The sequence below is a fragment of the Abrus precatorius genome, unplaced genomic scaffold (assembly GCF_003935025.1).
Source record: "Abrus precatorius isolate BTA unplaced genomic scaffold, Abrus_2018 Scaffold3, whole genome shotgun sequence".
NCBI classification, from domain to species: domain Eukaryota; kingdom Viridiplantae; phylum Streptophyta; class Magnoliopsida; order Fabales; family Fabaceae; genus Abrus; species Abrus precatorius.
In genome coordinates, this window is record NW_020874373.1 from 33,812,649 (window position 1) to 33,834,776 (window position 22,128).

At 31.2% G+C, this 22,128-nt stretch overlaps 2 protein-coding genes across 3 annotated transcripts; both read right to left on the reverse strand.

The window, feature by feature from the left end:
* Positions 1 to 120: 120 nt before the first annotated feature.
* LOC113861912 (protein IMPAIRED IN BABA-INDUCED STERILITY 1-like) lies at positions 121 to 6,486 on the reverse strand. Of its 2 annotated transcripts, none has more exons than XM_027495017.1 (9): positions 5,945 to 6,486; positions 4,191 to 4,475; positions 3,793 to 4,110; positions 3,173 to 3,400; positions 2,841 to 2,938; positions 2,307 to 2,415; positions 1,739 to 2,215; positions 1,080 to 1,212; positions 121 to 370 (listed from the first exon to the last, which is right to left on the reverse strand). In XM_027495017.1, exons 1-9 carry the CDS (start codon positions 6,296 to 6,298, stop codon positions 363 to 365), a joined length of 2,010 nt encoding a protein of 669 aa, XP_027350818.1. In that variant the 5' UTR covers positions 6,299 to 6,486; the 3' UTR covers positions 121 to 362. The 2 variants fall into 2 exon arrangements, with proteins under 2 accessions (XP_027350818.1, XP_027350817.1); XM_027495016.1 differs by having other exon boundaries at positions 1,739 to 2,224.
* Positions 6,487 to 8,916: 2,430 nt separating this feature from the next.
* Positions 8,917 to 14,096, reverse strand: LOC113860920 (probable WRKY transcription factor 4). The gene is made up of 4 exons (XM_027493485.1): positions 13,599 to 14,096; positions 11,939 to 12,663; positions 11,695 to 11,853; positions 8,917 to 9,590 (listed from the first exon to the last, which is right to left on the reverse strand). Exons 1-4 carry the CDS (start codon positions 13,974 to 13,976, stop codon positions 9,308 to 9,310), a joined length of 1,545 nt encoding a protein of 514 aa, XP_027349286.1. The 5' UTR covers positions 13,977 to 14,096; the 3' UTR covers positions 8,917 to 9,307.
* Between the last annotated feature and the right edge of the window lie 8,032 nt (positions 14,097 to 22,128).

Genomic DNA, 22,128 nt, shown 5'->3' on the forward strand with positions numbered 1-22,128 from the left:
TGTCTGAATACAAAAGGGTTGAGAGAAAAGATAAACAAATAAAAAAACGAGTAAATGTACTAATTACTAGGCTAAGACAAAATTTTACAAGAAAAAGTGAACTTTTCTTTAACCATACCATCTTGCACATGGGCATTGTAATTTGTTACTGTAATCCTATATATATAATTCAGTGTTAGTCCTATGTACGATATACCTGTATGAACACTTAACTCTTTCACAAAGAGAGAGGGTTCTGTCGCCAAAGATGTCAGAAGTTAAAAGGTTCAGATGTTGATAAAGGAGAGTCCATCAATGGCCACAATGTTTAGTCAACCACCACTTGTAGAAATTGAGATTAAACCACTCCTATGATCCTTGATTCATTTTTCTGTAAAATATGGAGTAACTAATTCATATATTGGTATCTGTCACGAGTATCTTATAATTTTGTTTTAAATAACTTCTAATGTACCCTTAAAATACCAGTTAGAGATCAAAGAAAGTGCAACATCGGGTTGAGTTTCTCACCAAATTATTCGATGAATGCAAATCAAATGAAAATGATAGGCAAGCAGAAACACGCAGGCAAAATATAGAATAATCAATCAATTTAATCCTTGTAGTAATAAAAATATCATTTTTGTTCTTGAAATTATCAAATAATTATCATTTTAGTCTCTAATGTTATAAATGACAATCATTTTGTCTCTAAGATTGCAATAATGAAGATAAAATAATTTATATTATTTTAGAGACTAGAATGACTTTTAATTTTAGGAACTAAATTGACTCGTGCTTAACTTTTACTGTATCATTATTTAATCACATAATTAGGGGACATAATTATTAGATTATAAGGAATATGTGGTTGGCAGAAAAATGTCTCTTTTGCTTCTTCTCTTCTTCTATGCATCTAGTGATAAAGAGTGTAAAAAGGATTGTAATTATATAATCGATGAGAGACAAATATTTTTCGTGCAAAAAAGCATTGATGTGACTCAGGTGGATGAAATAGCATAGCATGGAAGTGTATTAAGTTTGTTTCCCTAAATTTGTAAATGTAACGTCACCCAAGATTAAAAAAAAAGTGTTCTTACCTCTTCCAAACCTTGATTTATGAACTGATTGCCGCACACTATTTTCATTCCGATGCAACAACTCATCATTTTTATTCAATTGGGTTATTTTTGGTACTGATTGTTCCACAGGCTCACCAAGTTTTTTGTAGCCCTGTAAAAATGTTGGTATAACTCGCAAAATCGTACAAAGAGAGTACATAGGTATATCAAGATTTCAAATATGATCCACACTCAGTGTAAACATAACTACTAAATGAGAATTTCCATCAGAAGTAATATTAATAAACCTTCATTTTGGTCAAAGAAAGGTTCTAAGAACAATAGTTTAGTTCTCAAGAGATTAGTTTATCAATTCGGTTCTCTAATGATAGTTTGTTAACATTAAAATAGAGTCCAAAAGTTACTATTCAATAGCACTAAATTATCATTTGAGAATTTGATGTCATTGATCTAGGGAGAATATAGTAAAGAATTTTACACAAGCACCAGTGAATCCTTATTAAATCCATTACAAAAGAATTATTTCCAGTTATTAATCAAAAACACATATCAAGCGTTAATTGCCAAGTCTGACACTGAAGTCAATTTATATCATAACAAGTGACATATTGATATGATTATGGTTATGTTTGATCATAAAGCAAGTTTCTACATTTGCAAGAGGATTTCAAACTTACCTGAGTATCTATCAGAGAATCTGTTTTATCTGTGAGATCAAATTCCATGTAATAGTTTGAATGGCATGCATCAGCTGCATCAAACGATTGAACATGATGAGCCTGGTGCTTTTGTGATAGATGGTTGGAAATCTCATCCTGATAATTATGATTTCTTTCTGAAACTTCTATCCCATGTTTTGTTAAATCATATGTGCCTTTTGCAAAGGCTGGATCCAGTGCACTGATTTTGCTTCTGGATCCATCTGATAATATGGATGAATCATGTTTTTTCCTTTTCACCCACGTAAAACCACTAGATCCTGAGACTGGTGCTGGTCCTGAGTATGCACTGAATCCATTGGAACCATTCATCAATTGGGCAGCCTCTGACTTTGCATCATATGAAGCCTTTGGTTGCTCTTTATGCATAGCTCCTACTTTTCCCTTTGTAATACGTGTCTTACCATCATCTGTACAAGCATTTTGAGAAATATTCTGCATTCCCTTCACAAAGATGAGAAAGAAATGAATAAAAGTAGTTATTTGTTTTAAGTAGTGTGGCATTATGCATTGAAAGCAAGAGCACCTCTTTCAAAGCTGGTTTGTTGATATTGTTAGGGTCATGTGAAACTTTGTGGACTCTTCTTTGCCTTTTCATTGTTGCAGCCTCTCGCACTTTACCTTCATTCTTTTTCCTGAGTATAAGATCAAAACTTCAATCAGAAATTGGAAATAAAAGCAGGGTTTTAATAGAAACCACGCTTAAGTAGACTATCCATTTTATATAATTTGGACCTGGTTAATGGTTTAAATGAATATCCAAAACAAGAAGGAGATTATGAATATAAAGATTAAAGACAGAATGAATAATTTATTTTTCACTTTAAATGCCTAATTCTACTAAAGTTTGTGAAATAATATATGTGAATGTGGCCAAACGTTAGCCCTTGTGTCCTTGACCTTTGAAGATGATGCAACCTTTGATTTTTCATTCCATATAATAATAATAATAATAATAATAACTAGATTCATAAATAAGACAGGCTAGCAGAAAAACCCAAGTATAATATAGCTTTGCCATGATTATTTTCTATGAATAGAAAAAACCACAATGATATACCTGCGCATATCTTCCCGATCTTTAACATCCATTTCTTTGCTTGGTGGATACTTTGGCAGGAGTGATGGATTACAAGCATATGGCTTGGTGCTGAAATACTACACACGTCACAACATGAAACATCAAATCAGAAATCAAACTTAATTGTGTACGATAGGGCATTTTGAGGAAAAAAAAAACAATCATGCAAATTACACATGAAACATCATTCTCAAAGCTAACTCATGAAAACTCATATTCTTTATATTAAAAAAATCATAAAGGTAGTAACTCTCCAAAATGAAAATATCCTATTAAGAAAGGAAAAACAGTAGAATGCATAAAGAATTCACCTCAGACATAAGTGCAGAGGATGCAGTCCCACGCTTGGAGTGATCAATGGAAAGCAAAGTCTCAAGAAGGTTTACAGCAGTTACAGGAAAACCTTTACATCTCTCCCGAAGAGAGCTTTCGTAATTAGTCTGAGGCTTAAACATTGTGGCAAGAGGAAGCTTACTCATTTTCCAGTACTCATCAGGTGGAGACCCACAAAGCTTGAAAATTCTGTGTAATTGTTCAACCTGTAGATTAAACAAGAATATACAACAAATCAAGCCACCAAAGTTTTAGTGCTAGTCAGACAAATCATTGCTTGACTTGCCAGGTAAATTTTTATTACACATAATAAAGTAGTATTGTGTATACAAATTCACAGTTGAATAGCAAACAAATACTTTTGTGATTTTTCCTTTCATAAATGGACAAAACTTAAGTCCAGTTAATTGGGTGCTATTGGCGTTGTTTACTAATCAAAATTAGTTTTATTTCGGTAATGTGAAATAACATTAAATGCAAACATTTTATCAAAGTATATCTCTAATTTTAATTGATAAACAATACTAACACATTTAATAAATATCTATATACTATCTTAGTTTATAAATTGATTAAACACATTCATGATGAGGATTACCTCAGTTCTCCCCTTAAGGATGGGCTTCCTCAGTAAAAGTTCAGCAAATACACAGCCTACACTCCACAGATCCACTGAAACTCCATAATTTGTTGATCCCATTAAGAGCTCAGGAGGACGATACCATAGAGTCACTACACGACTTGTTAAAGGGTGCTTACTATTTGGGTTAAGGGTATTTGCTAATCCAAAGTCTCCTATCTTTAGAATACCTTCATTGTTCACTAATATATTAGATACTTTAATGTCTCGATGCATAATACCCCTAACGTGACAATGCTCAATTCCACTTAATAGCTGTCTCATGTAACACTTAATCTGTAGTGGAAAATATGAAACAACAATTAATGTAACATCTAATGTATTAAAGTAACCAATAAATGCAGACAAAAACAAACCTGTGAGTCAGTGAACTTGACATCAGGTGAAGATACTAGACCAGCAAGATCATGCTCCATGTATTCAAATACAAGATATATGCTATTTGATAGTGGTGAAGTAATTATTCCCTCCAATTTCATGATGTTTGGGTGGTCAAGTGTGCGTAGAATTATTATTTCTCTTGCCATGAACCTAATGCTTTCAGGTTGAAACTTGTCAAACCGCACCTTTTTCAGGGCAACCATTCTCCCAGTTTCAACTTCACGTGCTTGGAACACACTGCTATATGTACCTTGTCCAATCTACACAAATTGAAATGTTTTAAAAAAATCATTAGATAAATATTGACCACATAATGACAATAAGCCATGAGGACAATAAATTCTAGTAGACGTAAGAAAATGAGTGAACATGCAATGTATCATTGTGGATCAAAGAAAGGATGAAACTTTGTAGGTAAGAAAATTTTAGGCAGTCACTAGTCCATATAAAACTTCATTGAATCTTTATGACAGGGATTAACGACATGATATAAATAGTTAAATGCAAAAAAATTCACCAAATAATACTTTTCGAAATTGAATTAATAACCTAAAGTTTAATATTATTCATTTTATTTTAAAAACACTCCATGATCTCAGAACATTTAATGTTGTTATGTTTTGTTCGTAGAATTGTAGCAAATACAAAAAAGTAAAATTGAAGGTAGGACATAATTAGTTTTATAACTGAGTTAACTCCAAAGTTGAATACTTAAAATATAATAAAATGAACTTTCCCATTCCCATAATTTTTTTTTCCCCTAAGTCAATAAAAAGTCAAAATATGCCTCAATCTCATAATCCGGTTTATCAAAGTGCAAAGCTTACTCTCATCATCTATGAACAAAATCATTATTGTAGAAGTTAAAGCCCACAAGAGCATAACCCATTTAAGAGATACAATCATTTGCATATAGAATTCCCATAAAGCATGCATTTTTCCCGCTCCACTCATGCTTTCAATTACATCAATTTCAAACAACCCAATACTTAATCGTTTTGCACCCAAAATCAATTTCTCTCGCTCTAACACATGTTACAATATAAAATTTACAACTAAGATTAGAATAGTTGGTCCGGTCCAAAGCTCACTAAAGAATACAGTTTGAATTTTAAATTCTAAACCCGAATCAATTTCAAGTCTTGACCCATTTAGAATTTTCTTTGATCCCGTCAGAACCGGTCCAATATATTTAAGTAAAAAAATGCACATTCAAGATAGATTTGAACTTTTGCTCTACGATCCAAATAAAATTCATTTTTTACCCATCTAATAAAGCTTCTAGTTAAGATTAATTTGAATATGCATCCTAATTAAATTCAACGATTTAAGTATGAATTTAAAAAGACGTTAAAAAATCTATTAACATAATCATTTAGTTGAATTTATAATCATCAAAACATAAATTCAAACATGCACTGAATAAAATTTAATAATTACATTAAAAAAAACTCTAGTTCTATTTATAAAAAATAAAATTTTTTTAATATAAAAAATAAATACCCATTTTCAGATACAACAATTATCATTTTTTTTCACACAGTACACGTCTTTCATTAGAAATAATTTTGTTGAAGTCGGATAAGATTTTTATGGACAATCAAAGTTTTTTATTTAAAACAAATTATTAATTTAATCATTTATTATTATAAATATTTTTAAATTTTAATATAAATTTATAACTTATAAATATAAGGGATGAGAAATAAGATGGTGGAAAAGGGTATACCTTGTGCAATTTCTCAAAAGAATCAGTTTTAAGAGGGAGCCATCCTTGAATGGCTTCTCCAGCAACAGAGCTAAGCCAAGGTGGCCAACCAGCAGCATTATGCTCAGCTTCAACAAACCTATGAGAAGACAACCTTAAAGAACCACTCCTCAACTCCTCAGTGTGGAACCCTTCTCGTCTTCTCTCCCTCTCCACAACCCCACAATTCGATACTGCATTCCATTTTCCCTCCACCACGTCGTTTCGCCCCGACCCATTGCCCCGCTTTCTCGAACCAGACTGCACGTATGGCGCCGCCGGCGACGAACGCGACCCACCTCCGGCAACCGCTTTCTTCGAATTCACACACCCCATTTACCCGGCGCGGTTGAGCCGACCCGGAAGCGGGGTTCAAAATCCGCCTCCGAGGAAACGGAAACGTCAGAGAGAAAAATGAGCGAAACCCAGATAGAGAGGCATTGCATAAGGTTCAAAATGGTGGCTTTGTTTGATGGGTGTGTTCTTTCTCTCTCTCTATCTCTTCCACAAACGCTTAGTGCAATGCGATCCAACCCTTTTTTTTTCTCTCTCACTCTATCTAGAAAGTAAGGGTTGCGAGATCTGCGGAGGGTTTTCGAGGATGTTGTGAACGGTCCTGAGACATTCGCGGGTCCCAATGGTTGCATCTCTTTTTGACGTTGTAATGTAAGAGAACCAGAAAAAAGAAAGAAAGAAAAAGGTGTAATGTAACCTTTCGGAGGCTGTCTTATTGTTTTCTGTTTGTTTCTTTGTTGCTTTTGTTGAACACCGAGGAACATTGTCTGTGTGTATTTTTGTGGAACCAAATGCAATGGTGATGATGATCGTTGCATGCCAACTCTCTAACAGCTCCATTCAACCCTATCTATCATGGAGTTAGTTGGATTCGAATAATTTGATCATTCTTTAGTTTAGTTGCTGCCCAGTTGTGACCTCACACCTATCTAGTGTTCCTGATTCGATTGTTACATTTTCGATGATCTTAGTTATATCATGTTGTTGCTTTAAATAATTATGCATAACTACGTGGGTCATGATTGTTTTTTATTTTTTTATTTTAATTGTATTTTGATGATATATATAACTAAAGTGATGCATGCTTTTTACTTGTAAGTGATTGATTCGAATGATAGATGTGCGGTTTTCGATAAATAATGTTTTGAGTTGAAGTTATTTTATGCATGAAAAAATGATTGAAAAGGCTGATTTTACTGTATTAAGAATGTTATCAATTTAAATATGATAGATTAAAGAACTACTTAACTTAAGCATCATTTAATTTGTGTTTAATGTCCCGATCATGTACTGGGAAAAGGATTTGATATAATGCTTAAAACCATGATATTCTCGCACTCAATAAACTAATATTTTATGATAATTTCTTTTATGATGTTGACTCATGATAGTTGCTGTCTAGTTTTCATTTTAAAAAATCTCTCATTTAAAAAAACAAACTACTAAATATTAATTTGTGGTTAAAATACTTAAAATCTTCCCACGCATTTTAGAAAATGAATCTAACAGCCAAAACTATGTTGTGAGCTGAAATCCCTGTTGTTAAGATCCCTTGCCACGGCTAAAGTGACAAAAAAAACAATTAAATTAAATAAGTCTACACTTTAATGTTTTGACCATCTTTAGAAAGTAAAGGCAGCCGCAGATTGTTTGTTACTTTATACTTTCTTGTCAGATTATGAACAAGATAATTGAGGTCCCCATAGTCAAAACTGCAAATAAATAACCAAAAATTGAACGACTTGATTGAAATAATTTTAAAATTATGAGACTAAATTTGAACAAACAAAAATTGATGGGTCAAAATCATACATAACTATAATAGAATCATCAAAAGCACAACTTTATTTTCTTTCAAATAGAATTTATTTCCTTGTAACACTTAAAAATAAAACCAATACTCAGAATTACTTGTGGGATGCCTAACCCAAAGAGAGCATTGATGATACTAGAATGTAGCAAAAAAACTTAACTGGATCTGTACTTCCCTTACATTCTGTCCATTCCAAACCAAATTCTGATCCTGCCAAAAAGTGGCTGAGATGAAATGCAAAATTTACAAAAGGTTCGTGTAATAAATTTAAGATTTTGTTATGTAACCATCACATTTATGTCTCGTGTTAGTTGATAATGGTCCTCACACCACATTCAGCTTCTCTGACATGAACTTTAGAGACTAAAAAACTGCAATAAAATTTGACTCAATTTACAGGATGAAATAGACAAAAACGTTTTCTATTTGATCCTTAATTAAAGACTTAATGATATATCACTACAAACTTCAATTGAGGCCGTTTTCACATACTTTCATATCAGCCAAAGTTCCTCTTTCTAATTCTTTTTCTTATTAAGAAAATATTAAGTAAAAAGCACCCACGGTCTATAATGCTTTTTCACAGTCGAGTATTACTTTGATGTTCATCTTTATTTTAAGAATTTTGTTATTTTAAGACAAGTTGTAAATTATTGATTGCTTATTAATTAAATTTAATATATTTTTAAACATTTAAATAAAATTAATAATCAATAAATTTCTTACAACTAATGACAAATACTGTATCGGACCAAACAAAAACCATAGGAAATCCATGAAATTATATATTTTTTCTTTCTTTTTTATTTCATTCCTCGTCGTAACAACATTTAAGTACAAGACAGCTGAAAATTGCAACGACTGGACACAAATGAGAAAAATCTCACTGTCTGTAGTACTGTATTATGTGAACAATAATATATCAAGTAAACATCATTCAACAACAATACCTTACTAGAATCAAATTTCAACAATAGAGTCATTTGGTTTCAAGCAATGTTTCTTGTTCCCATTTTTTTTATTATTATTTTAATACAAAATTATCGTATTTTTATTCTATTTCTTGTTTTTTCAAATATTGTGCAAAAACAATGAACAATAAACAAGTCTAAGCCTTGTTCCATTCAGTGGGAACAGCTACATACATAAATGCATACAAGATCAATATCATTTTGAATGCAGCTTTTCAATTTTATTTGAATTCTAGAACTGCCCTTACAAGGAGTATTAAGCAGTACCAGGAACAACCCGGTAATTAATAAATTATAACAATGTCAGTACATTAATTGAAATGATCTTCATACCTGTGAATAACATCTTATACAAACAATTCCATAATTTAGATATACAAAAGGTGTTACATACAAAGAACTCGAAAACAACATAACATACATTGACCATTGTCAATTCTGACTACACCTTCGTGTTTATCCATTTCATCTTCAAGACAATTTCATTCTGTACCAGGTGAGTTCTCTTCATTGACAGGTTGAATAAAAGCACGTGGCAGCAGACTTCTATACTATGATTTGCTCTTCTTTTAAGCGCAAATGTACAGGTCTTTGGTCATTGCTTCCAAAATCCATATCCTTAAGCAAAGGATGCTTCTCTGGCACCACATTGTGTGATTTTAGTGGCATTGAATTGGTACTAGCTGTGTTGTGGCTGCTGTTTCTAGCAGCAGGCACATCATGATTATGTTTACCTTCGTATGTAGTTATGACAGCTTTAGGGTCTGTTGAAGCTCTCTCAACATGCTTGCGCACGTTGCACCCTGCACTAGTGCATTTGTAATAACTCCTGCTCACAGAAATTCTGTATCAGACAAGTATAACATGTTTGAAAACAAATTACATGGATAGCTACAGACAAAACTGGTTATCATTTTGCTATCAGCTTGAAAGAATTATGAATGGAGCACCGTGTCCTCGTACACATCAGCAAAGTGAAGTCTATATCTTAGGACTTAGGATACAATTATGACTAAAAGCATCATAAGATGAGAACACTCACTTCAAGAAAGGAACAAAACAGCAAAATTACCTATTTGTACTTTATCCTTGGCATGGGAGAGGAGGTCTAATCTTGGCAATAAGGTCAAACCACATTTGCAATGGTGTTATATGATTGAAGAACTAAAACTTGTGATTATCTCATGATGGAAATGAATAGACACATATGTCATACAGAAAGTATGGGACAATGTCACAGACAGTGACTGGTGCTAATAACCTGAAACTCTGAATAATGCAACTAGAAACAGCACCAAATGTTTATAAAAACATCAATTTATGTGGAAGCAACACAGCAGATTCTCCCAGGTAAGAATATCAATAGAGTAGAAGCTAAAAAAAAAATTGTATAAAAACATTTCAGACTCAAAGGAGCAGATGCAACAAGGGAATAAAGAAATTTTTTGGGTGTACAAGAATAATTGAATTGTATTAAATTATATGATGCCATGACATGACAAGTTTCTATAATTGAAAAGGCTGAATGCAAACTGAATTATTAATAACTACAAAGTCAAAATGTATAAAATATATAGTTTAAAACGTTTCTTGTAGAAAGCATGAAAGTGGTTTGCCCATAGACTTAGTTACCGGATTTTTTTTGACAAATTTAAATATCAGAGATTAAATTTCCCCTCCTGCATACCACTTACTAAGATTCAACGTAAAGTCTCACAATAATGATGAAAAAAGTGATGAACTGGATACCCAAAGAATTGCATACCCATAAACGGTACACCTATACTGCCTACCTGGTAACTATGGGTGGAACTTGTCAAGTTAAAATTTCCAGTTTCTCCCCATCTTGAGTTCTAATTTTTAAAGCATAACATTTGGGTTTTTAGTCCCCAAATAGAGGAATCATATTTCTTAAGAGAAAATCATAAATAAAATCCAATAATAGAGTCAAGGAGACTTTTAAGCTGACACTCAGACACAGACAATCCTTTGTACAGAGAAATCAAAAGTAGACAATCCTTTTGTAGGTCCAACACCCAAAATTAATAGTCATTAATGAAAAAGCTAGAATTTTCACTTCTCTCAAAATCAATTGTGTTATGAGCAAAATTGATTTTAAAAATCCAGAATTCTACCCAAACAGTAACATATCAAGTTACTGTGCAACTTGATTATTTTCATCAGTATGAAATTTTGCATATATCCAGAGACTGTCTATGATTTTCGTAGTTCTTGAGCAAAAACCTCAAAAACAAAACTTGATTATGTTCATCAGATATGTGATTTTTCACATATCCAAACAGGCTATTAATGATTTTTATTAATTCTTGTGCAAAAACCTTAAACAAAAGATATTTTTTGAAATGGAGATACAGTCAATCAATACAGAATTTTTGTGTGTAAGCGAGACAGAGTAAATTACATTGACCTCTCTTGAGGTTTAAGAAACTCGTACAAAGTCCCTCTCTAGCTTCAGAAATTACAAACTTCTCCTATTTTTATATTAGATAAATATTGCTTAAAATTTAAAAGCTTTTCAAACACATACCCACTGTGTATATTTGTTCAGGCACACAGTACCCAGTTAAAATCAAGTAATCAACTACAAGCGAAGGTAGAGTGATCCCATATCGCAAAATACTAAACATTATACAAAATTAACATAGATTGGGTTTCAAGTCCAAAAATCAAACCAACATCTTATATCCCAGTTGTACCAATTCACCATATACCAACATAGGATACATAAAACATAGTGAGAGATTCTTGCATGATTGATTAAATTTATAGCTATTAAGCTGATCTAACTTCATGCAATAATTTATATGATTTCAAAGCAATAATTTGTTTAAATTTCAAACATATTTTGAATTTTTGAGAAATATAATCCTAAAATGCTTTTGAAAGAAATATTGTAGCATAGAACTTATTACCTTGGATGAGGATTTCCCTTCACCACTTTTTGACCATACTTTCGCCATCTGTAGCCATCATCCAGGAGATCAACTTCACTTCTTGTTTGCACAATGATTTTGGGTTCTGTGACAGTCTTCTGAGACGGAGGTACTTCAGAAACCCCAACATCAGTGTTCCTGAAAGGCAGAAATTTAGCCATCGCCATGAAGAATTATAAAAGTGTCTAGCTGTATGATAAAGGATGAACATGGTGAAACTTGCCTTCTCTTAGGATTTGGCTCACTGTCATCCCCCTCTTCCCTATTATCTAAATCACCGACTTCCTCACTCTCACTTGATCCAGGTAGTAGCTGCCTGGGTGCCCCTTGATTGGAGGTCTGGTCACTCTCAGGTACTGAACAATCAGGCACAGTTTCACTAAACTTGTTTAAATGTCCAACCCAACCTTGTGAGTTAGACTCAGTCTTAGGTTGAACATTTGCATTTCCATTTGAATCACTATTATCTTTGACACGCCTATTTGCCTGCGGTTTTTCATGGTTATGCTGGCCTTTATAGATAATTTCAGTTATGTGACCATCAGGAGCACGCTCAACTTTTTTCTTCACAGGGCAATTCAGATGTGTGCACTTATAGTAGCTCCGTGGAAACTCACTACCTTTAACCTGCTTCTGCCCATACTTACGCCAGTTGTAGCCATCGTCTGCAGGTTTGTCAATGGCCAGGGAAGATGCTTGATATTTCTTATCACCGTGTGAGAGCTCTGACATTTCCAGTTGAGCATTTCTAGGTTCAGATACAGATGATACCATTTGCTGCTCTGAAGCTTCATTTAGAGCAAAAGATGGCTGCTGTACAGGCAGTTCAGTGGTAGCTGTTACTGCAGGCGGCTGGTATTCAGCTTGCATGTGCATATGAGATTGTGCTAGGACAGCTTGAGCTGTAACCTGTGCTAATGCCTGTTGGTGGGACATCCCAAAGGGGCTCTGTATACATCGAATTGAAGATATAGTGAAAACCTCAAATAAGTATATCCATCATCTTCAAGGCAAAAAGATCACATTGATACATAATAATGTGAAAAAATCCCAACAAATGATTTAATATAATGCATGACCTTGCACAATTATCCGGCATCAAAAAACTTCTTTTTGGAAGACAGATTTCAATAATCTTTGTCAAATTTAGCAATTAATCATGAACAAGTGGAATGCAAAGGTACAAACAATCATACTTAGAAGACAAATAAATCCAGTCAAGGAGTTGCTTGGTGAACATAAACATGGAAAATATTTCATTTATTTTCATTATGGAGGGACTTGCAGAGATTGTATTTCAGCCATAAATTCATTTTCTGTTGCAGACAAAAAAATACCCCTTCAAAATTATCATTTGAGAGAATCAAGGTAATACAATCAAAAAATCATTTCACTTAAAAATTTGTATTGTGTGATCTGAATACTATCCCCATCACTCAATCAACCCCTTCAACAATACCAAAGCCCATGTGTATATGTTTCAATCCAAACTTAAATTTGCACCCCACGCATTGAATGTGCTAAAGACCAACTCCTTGTTAGCAAAAACCATATTGGCGATTCGAAAAAAACCAAGTGATTCTCAGAGAAAGAACAATACAGAAGCAGTCCACAAAAAACATAACCCATGACACAACACAATTAAACTAAAACTCAGATCAAATCCGAATTGTTGAGAAAGTCCTTAAGTATTTCCCTAACAAAACACTAACAAACCCCAGAATCATCATACAACCGATCTCATCTCCCTCTTTCAAAAAAACTAAACTTAACAAATATCTCTCTAAAACACACCATAAAATCACACCCCGTTTACAATTCAGCCACAAAAATTGCTTTTTTATTTCATTTTAAGAAACCCAATTATTAGTTGAATCTATTACCTGAGGGGAAAAGAAGCCAGGAGAGTTGAGAAACCCAGAAGGGCTCAAGCCAGGTGGAACAGTGAAGATTGGAGAACGAGCAATCACCAAATTCATGGGTCTACTCTGCTTGAAACCTTTGTGGGTCCCATCTTCTTCTTTGAAGGAATTGTCGGCGGCGGAGAAAGCCATCGGAGAGGCCATGGCTCCGGCGAGGAGCTGAGAAAAGGAGCGGCAGTCGCCGGAGTCGGAAGCGAAGAAGCTAGAGACGAGGGTCATAGGGCCGGGACTGGCGCCGCCGCCGCCGGCGAAGAAGGCCTCGGCAGAGGGACGGGGAGGGAGAGTTATGGTGGGGCGCGGTGGCGGCGCCGTGACGGAATCGGCGTTGTTGGTGGACATTTAGCGGCGGTTGTGGTGGTCGTTTGTAATAATGCAATGGATAGCGCCACCGAAATGATGGGTTTCGTGTTGTGTTATCTTCAACACTCTCGCCACAAAGTCCACTTCGTGTCGTGCAAACTCAATACTGTTATTATTATTATCTTATTTAAACCTTTTCGTTTATTTCTCTTTGTTTTCGGCTTCCATTATTTTTGTTTTTCCTTTACCAAATTCAAAACTCTCCCCTTTGCCACCCATTTTCACAAGTGAAGAGTTGAACTTACATTAGTTTTTTTTTTTTTAACTTTTGTTTATTTAGTGGATCGGTATTTTAACTATGCTAATTGGTGTAAAACTTTATATATTTGTATGCATAAGATTAGCTTCTTCTTTTATTACTTTTAAAAATTTTGTTTATTGAAATAATAACTATTTCTAAAAAATATTTTATATTAAGATTTATTTATTATGAATTTCTCCTTTTTAAAATTAACATGTATAATGAATTTCAACATATTTTGTAAAATCATTGAATGAATTTCATTAATATATTATAAGAATGAGATTACTATCTGAGTAGCATGAAGCAGAAGTATGAGAAACTAGTGTGCTAGTACAAAGAAGCTGACATAGTTTAGTTTTATCTTTGCCTCGCATTGTAAAGGGCAAGAAGCTTAACGTACCGGCACATTGGTCACAGTGGGACACCAAAACATGCTTTTCACAGACACATCATGATCGTGGCTTCCCAATTACTACACCTTCAACATTTTTAATAATCATTAATTAATTAAAAGCCTCCACTCCCACCCTTATAATATACACTAGTGTTTTCTCATCTTCAAATTCAAGGCCATTTTATACAATTCTTTTATTAGATAGCTAAGATAGAGATGTATTTAAATTGGTGATTATTTTGATGGCTTGAAAATTAAAATTTATTCACATCTTTTTAAAATAAACCAGTAACTATTATCCCTATTATATATATTTAATGTAATATTGATAGTAATTTTACGCATGAAAGATATAAAAAACTCTAAAAAATACCATATATAATAAATGCTACCACCATTAATTGTTACCAAATATATTTTCAACAATATACACTCGTATTAAATATAATTTGCATATCTTATTCACTTTACACAAGTTGAAAATAAATAAATAAATAAATCACGTTTATTTCTATATTAATAATATCACATGTAATATTTATGTTAAAGGTAGCAATGTTACTGTATCTATGTTACTTGAGAAATTCAAAAATAATAAAAATTCATAAATAAGGAATAAATCAGTAATTTTAACAATTAATTTTAATAAAATAATTAAATTCTTTAATTTATGTAATTTTTTTCTAAATAAATAAATAAAAAGGAATTTAATTTTGGTATGTAAAAATATGGATTGACATTGCTTTGATAATTTTAAAAACAATTGATATTAACTTAACTTTCTCGAAAGTGGCATTTATTTAATGTTTTAAAGAGGTTGACAATTAATTCAATATCCATTAATGAAAGGCAACTTTAATTTAATCACTTGATAATAAAATTAGTTTATATCTATTCAGTTTCTAAAGTTTGGCAGTCCCTAGTATAAGATATTTTTTCTAAATTTTTAGAGACATTTGTTATTTTTTATACATTTATTTTTAAAAAATTTAATTTTTTTTAGAAACTTTTAATCACACCTAATATGATAATATTATTTGAATTTAAACAAGGGTAAATTTGGAATCTTATATTTTTTTAATTAATGCAACAATTACTTTATCTTTTTTAAGCTATATGATTTAATTAAAAAAGAAGCATAAAGATGGATAATTTTGATTTTATTTTTTATTGTTCAGAAATTCAATAAACCTCATGTACTTTTGGTGGAATCAACGTAATATCAAGTCAACCAAATTATGTTTTTTTTCTTAACATAACTAAATTATATGTTTACTTTTAGCTCTTTTAAGCAATCACTTAATCGACATGAAAACTGAAATAACAACATCGTCTTGTTAGAATTCGACTTTCTAAGTCTTTGATTAAATAAATAACAGAGTAAAAAAATAACATTGTTAATATATTGTATTGAAATTCATAAAATTTAGTTGTATATTTGAATTTGTGTTAAAATAAGTAATATCTAAAAAAAATTACTAATTGTGAAGGTAAAAGTTGTATAAAATTATAATTTATTTTCACTATAGTGAATCACTATTTCATAATATTACTGTTCAATAATAAAATCACTCTTGTAAATTTTTTTCTAAAAATATATTAAAAGTTGGATGAAAAAAAACAACTGAGAGCAGATATTTAGTTTGTTTCTATTTGCAGGTGCATTGACCTGACCTAACTGTGAATCACAACATGAATGACCTCGAGAGACCGGCAAGTAAGCAAATGGAGGACCACTCAATCTTACATAAAAATCCTCAAATGATGTATAATGTCTTTCTTCCACCTTTTTCAGGGATGGAGTGAAGACATTTACAAAATAAACAATTTTATAAAAAAATATATAGTTATTTAATTCAAATTACCAAAATATAATAAATATATTTTAATAAAATTTTATTATTACCTTAAACAACGAATAAAAAGGAATAGAAATAATATACATTATATTAAATGTTATTTTTGAATTAATTTTCAATACTATATAGCAAACAAATTGTTAAAAAATGTTGTAGCATTCTTTAAATTAGGTTACAATCTTACTATTCGATTGAGTGGAAGTTTAAGACTCGAAATTAAATTCAAAATTAGTATTGAAACGGTGAAGTTTACAAAACTTGAGAGACCCATTAAGTAATAAAAAAAATTACAAATGTTCCTGTTAAAGTAACACAGGTCTTTAAATCTTTACTCTGACGTTTCTCTAACTGTTGCTGACGTAGGAGGGTACCTGCAAAAGGTACTCCGATACTGAAGTCAGGATTCAGTTCTGAACAATAAATGTTATTTAATAATGAAAAGTCAATCCTTTATCTATAATTTTACCTTTATTATATAGGCACTATAATGGTCTAATGGGCCTGTCGAGCCAGTCTTCATTTTAGCCCTTTATTTAAAGTAGATAATATATTGATTATTACTCTTAATTGGGTTAATTATCTTTTAATCCTGACAAGGAGTATCTGACCTATTATACTGAATAGATACTCGATTTTCTTTTCTAACAAATAGGATTTAGTTGATCTTTATCCAGTATAACAACTAAATTAAAATATCGGTTTATAAAAAAAATTAAAATTGTAGGATACATATAAAAGTAAAAATGAATTATTTTAATTACGAGAAAGAGAAATATTGGAAGCACGTGGAAGATAATTTTCTATTGTGGAATTAAAGTGAGGAATTGGGTGGGTGTTGTACGTGGAGTATGTTAAACCATCAATTCAAAACACCCTGCAAAGTTAATGTCTATTTAAATTTGACAAACCAGTTAAATAAATCATCAACAATGACAGCACGGCTTGATATTTTTCTTTAATTTTTATTTATATATTAGATTTCAACTAAATATATCATTTATATTAATTACCTTTATTTTAGCAAAATAGTAATTAACATTTATGACGATAAATTTATATTTCTTATATTTTAATAATAATAAAATAAACAGCCACCAATAAAAAGCTGATATAACTAAAGTTGCAATAAATAGAAATGGCGGCGAAAGGCCAACGAGCACTGCCGTCCTCAATAAAACAGCAAGTGGCCTCAAAATTAAAGGTATAATAAGCAGTGTCAGCAAAAGGATAGTCATTAGTTAGTGGTACCCTCAATACACTGTTTCAGCTTTTATATACCAACTCACCCTATTTGTATCAACTTTATATCCGTAACTTACATAAATTAAATTAATTGTTATTATATAATTATTAAACTATTTCATGTAAAAATAAAAATACAATTGATAATAAACTATAACATTATTTTTTAACGATAATATTTAATACAATTATTATGATTGGTTGACCTTTTGAATAAAAATTAAACAATAATCAATTTATAATATAAGTATTTTAATTTTTAAATGTTTTTTAAAATATTTTTGTTAAAAATAATATTTAACATAATAAATATTTTTTTATTTTTAATTACCTAAACTATATTTTAATATAAGACTGTTAGGTAGTGTTTACTGTTTAGTACCACAAACTTATAACTTGTTTAAAATTTTATATCTTAATTTTTTAAAAATTATTTTGTATAATTATTTAATTACAAAATAAAAAATTTGATAATTTTTAAAAACTTTACCTTTATCTTTTTAAACAAACTATATAGAGAGTATTAAATACACATTTTCTAATAAACATTTATTTATTGACTAAATTTTATTAACAATATAAAAATACAAGAAAGAATTATTAAATTAAGATTGAAAAATATAAAACTTATAATTTTTTAATAAATTTTAATTAATAATTAACTATGTGATAAAAAAAATATTAAAAAATGTTACCGATATTTTCTAATTACGTATAATGGTAAAACCTAAATTTCCAACCCTTAATTTTAATATTATAGTAATATAATATTACATATTTTCTTAATCGTTTAATACAATTTAATTAATTCTATTAAATAGTTCTAATTCAATCGTTTATGAGCCACGAGATAGCGTTGCCTTATTTGGCAAAGAAAAAAAAAAAGTAAGAGATCTTTCGTGAGTTTTGGTTAGAATACGAGTCACTATCAAGATGTCTAGTTAAGAAGTGACGGCAGAATATTAATCAAAAAGTATATATATAATCATTCTCTTTAGGCAAAATTTAAGTAAAGAATACGTAAAAAGCGTGTATACATTAATTATAAATTAGATTAGATTTTTCAAAATTCAGTAAAATTGACTTTAATAAATAAAATTTAAATTATTAAATATAATTAGAATTATATACGCTTCAATTATTTCGAACTACATACTTTTATAAGAAAAAAAACATTTTTTTATTACAAAATACATGGTTTTTCTTCATATCTTTTAAAAATTACAAGAACGATCTTTTAATATGTAAAAAAAAAACACACAATAAAATTTTTTACATGATGAAATTTAATTAAAAATTATAAAATATTTAACATAATTTGATGCATTTATATTATTAACTATTATAAATTTTTAATGAAAATTTACTGTCTATTAATTTTTTATTGTATGTTTTTAGATACAAGTTTAAAAGGTTATTAAAACTAAAGAGAAATTTATCTTATCACTTGCATGTATTAATTCTTTGAATTAGAATTAATTTACTTAGATGGGAGGGCGATTAGTGTAGGTGAATGAGAAAGAGTTTGATATTAAATCAAATAATACATTTAATGTGATATTTAAGTCATGAATTTTTTTTATTTCTTTCACTAATTCTTTTGAGTTAATATATATATATAATTCCACGTTATATATGAGATATTGTTTCGTAGAGAACAAGTTGAGTTGGTGAAATAGCATATTGCAAATTGCGTTAGTACATTGATGCACAGTTGGCCTGCTAAGCAAGTTGCCAAATGGCACGTTTCTGTCGGTCATATCTTGCAATCAACCGCACATTATTAATAGATTAAATTATTAAAACTATTATTAACTTATTTTACTTGTAATTTTTTTATTCTTTAACTGACACTCTTATCATAATTAATAATTGTTAAAAGTAAATAAACTTTGTTATACAAAATATTGATCGGATTTGAACGTAGTTTTATTGAAATTTGTATATAATGAAAGTTGTATAACTATTTGATTAATTATTTTAAACAAGAGATTTGATAAAATAATATATAGGAATATGAGATTTTGAAATTAATTAATTAATTATATATATATATATATAAAGTTTAAAAAAAATTTAAGGATAATTTTTTACGTAAATGAAGAGATTTATATATAAAATAATTAAAAATTGTAAAAACATTTTTAAGTATTAAAAATCGTTGTTGACAATTTTAAATGACATTTGTTGGTACTTTCTCATGTTTTTTTTTCTTTTTTTTAATTTTATAGATAAAAAAAGAGCCTAGCCTAAATATTTTCTCAAATAATATTTTTTTAATCAATAATCACCAATAATTTACAATGTATACATAAAATAACTAACTAACTAGCCACTTTTTTTCTTGTAAAACAAATATTATTAAAAAGAGTTCAAGGGGAACTCAAAACTCATATACGCAGAAAAAATTACTTACTTAGAGAAATAAAAAGCAAAAATATACTTATATAAAATTAAGACAAATGCAATTTCGTGGGTTCAAATACCAATCAACTAACATAATAGCTTCTCCATTACTAACAAGTGATAAACATTTCCAAGATCTCAGAATAATAGAATCTAGGACCTTCCTCTCATCCAAAATACCATTTGAAAATACAATTCTATTTCTATGCAATCATAAAGACCACACTGTACTTACCCAAACAATTAATAAGCATATTCATTCTCTTTTACTACAGCCAACACCAACCTAAGAAAGCAAGTGAGTCGATAAATATGAAGGCAAAACCAGTGAGAATCTAAGCCAATGCGCAGTAAAGTACCAGATTTGAGATGAAACTGAACACGTTAAAAATAAATGAGTTGGAAGTTCCTCCAAACTATGACAGAAGCAACAAGTTATATCATTAATTTGAACACCACGATCAATCAGTAAACCTTTACAAGGAAGTGCATTCAACAACAATTGCCAAGAAAAAAACCAGACACTTAAAAGAGACCTTCCCTCTCTATAGCCTTTGCAAGGCATCTGCCATACACTGATATACACTATTAGGACTACCAAAAAGTTCAAATAGCCATGAATACGCAGATTACACTGAATAACAACCTGAAGAATCTGCCCTCTGTACCCATTTATCTTCTTGTAGTAACTTAATAGAAACTCTATCCACAAGCTCTAACAAAAGATTAAAGCTCAAGATCTCATGTTGAAAGAGTCCTCTTCGCTAACTAACATTCCAAACCCACTTAGTGCCATCATGAAAATCATTCTCCAATACACATGATTTAGCATTCCTCGCCACCGCAAATAATCGCGAAAATGCTTCATACAATCGCATCCCACCTACCCACTTATCTCTCCAAAAAAGAGTGTGTAAACCTGCACCCACACTTTTATCAAACTTCTCATCCAGCCATGAATTCCCTTGATGAATAACCTCCAACAAATCATGCCACCACAAAGAACATTTGTTGTGAACTGATGAACGCTGGATAGAAGAAGCTAATATTCTATATCTAGATTCCAACACCCGCACCCACAATGAACTAGAACAGTTAACACCTTGCCACAACCATTTACCAAGAAGCGCCCAATTAAACCACTGCACATTCCTAATGCCTAAGCCACCATTCTTCAGCGGTCTATATACTGTTTTCCATTTCACCCAGGGAATTTTAGATCCATCCTTAACACCCTTCCATAAAAAATTTCGTTGGATAGTGACAATCTCCTTTATTACCGACTTCGGCACCTTAAAAAAGGATAACGAGTGCAATGACATAGAATTAAGAACGACATTAATCAAAGTCACCCTACCTCCAATCGATAAATACCTATGCTTCAACGACGTTAACTGCTTTTTAAAAGCCTCTAACATACCCTTCCATGCACTAGGCTTTCTCGGGTTAACACCTAACTGTAACCCGAGATATTTTAATGGGAAGCTACCAATCTTACAATGTAAGAACTCCGCAGCCAAGTTTTCAAAGTGATCACCAGTGTTAATCCCCAATACAAAAGATTTATGGAAGTTAATTTTCATACCTGACATTAATTCAAAGCTACGCAATATTGCTTTCAAAGTCCACAAATTCTGCATCGAAGCCTCTCCCATAATCAATGTGTCATCCGCAAACTGCAGCAAAGAAATATCTGGTCCCCCTACCCCAATCTTCACACCAGAGAACAACCCACAAGTCATTACCTTCTACATAAGAACTCCTAACCCTTCCGTTGTCACAAGAAAAAGAAAAGGGGCAAGAGGATCCCCTGTTTTAGGCCCTGCTCAATATGAACCTCCAATGTACGACAACCATTAATCAAAGCTGATAGGTTTCCCCCACACATACAAGCTTCCATCCAACTGACCCATTTGTCTGAAAATCCAAATCTAAATACTTGGATGTACACCGAAGAGGCACAACCCTTCCACTTAAGATCTGAAT

Bases quoted from the DNA above. Each gene is read 5' to 3' on its own strand.
- LOC113861912 (XM_027495016.1), bottom strand. From the start codon at position 6,298: ATGGGGTGTGTGAATTCGAAGAAAGCGGTTGCCGGAGGTGGGTCGCGT. The intron at 4,476-5,944 runs GTATACCCTTTT...CAATTTGTGTAG, and splicing joins CTTTTGAGAAATTGCACAAG to ATTGGACAAGGTACATATAG. The intron at 4,111-4,190 runs GTTTGTTTTTGT...TTTCCACTACAG, and splicing joins TCAAGTTCACTGACTCACAG to ATTAAGTGTTACATGAGACA.
- LOC113860920 (XM_027493485.1), bottom strand. From the start codon at position 13,976: ATGTCCACCAACAACGCCGATTCCGTCACGGCGCCGCCACCGCGCCCC. The intron at 12,664-13,598 runs GTAATAGATTCA...CGATGTATACAG, and splicing joins CTGGCTTCTTTTCCCCTCAG to AGCCCCTTTGGGATGTCCCA. The intron at 11,854-11,938 runs GCAAGTTTCACC...TCTGCCTTTCAG, and splicing joins GAGCCAAATCCTAAGAGAAG to GAACACTGATGTTGGGGTTT.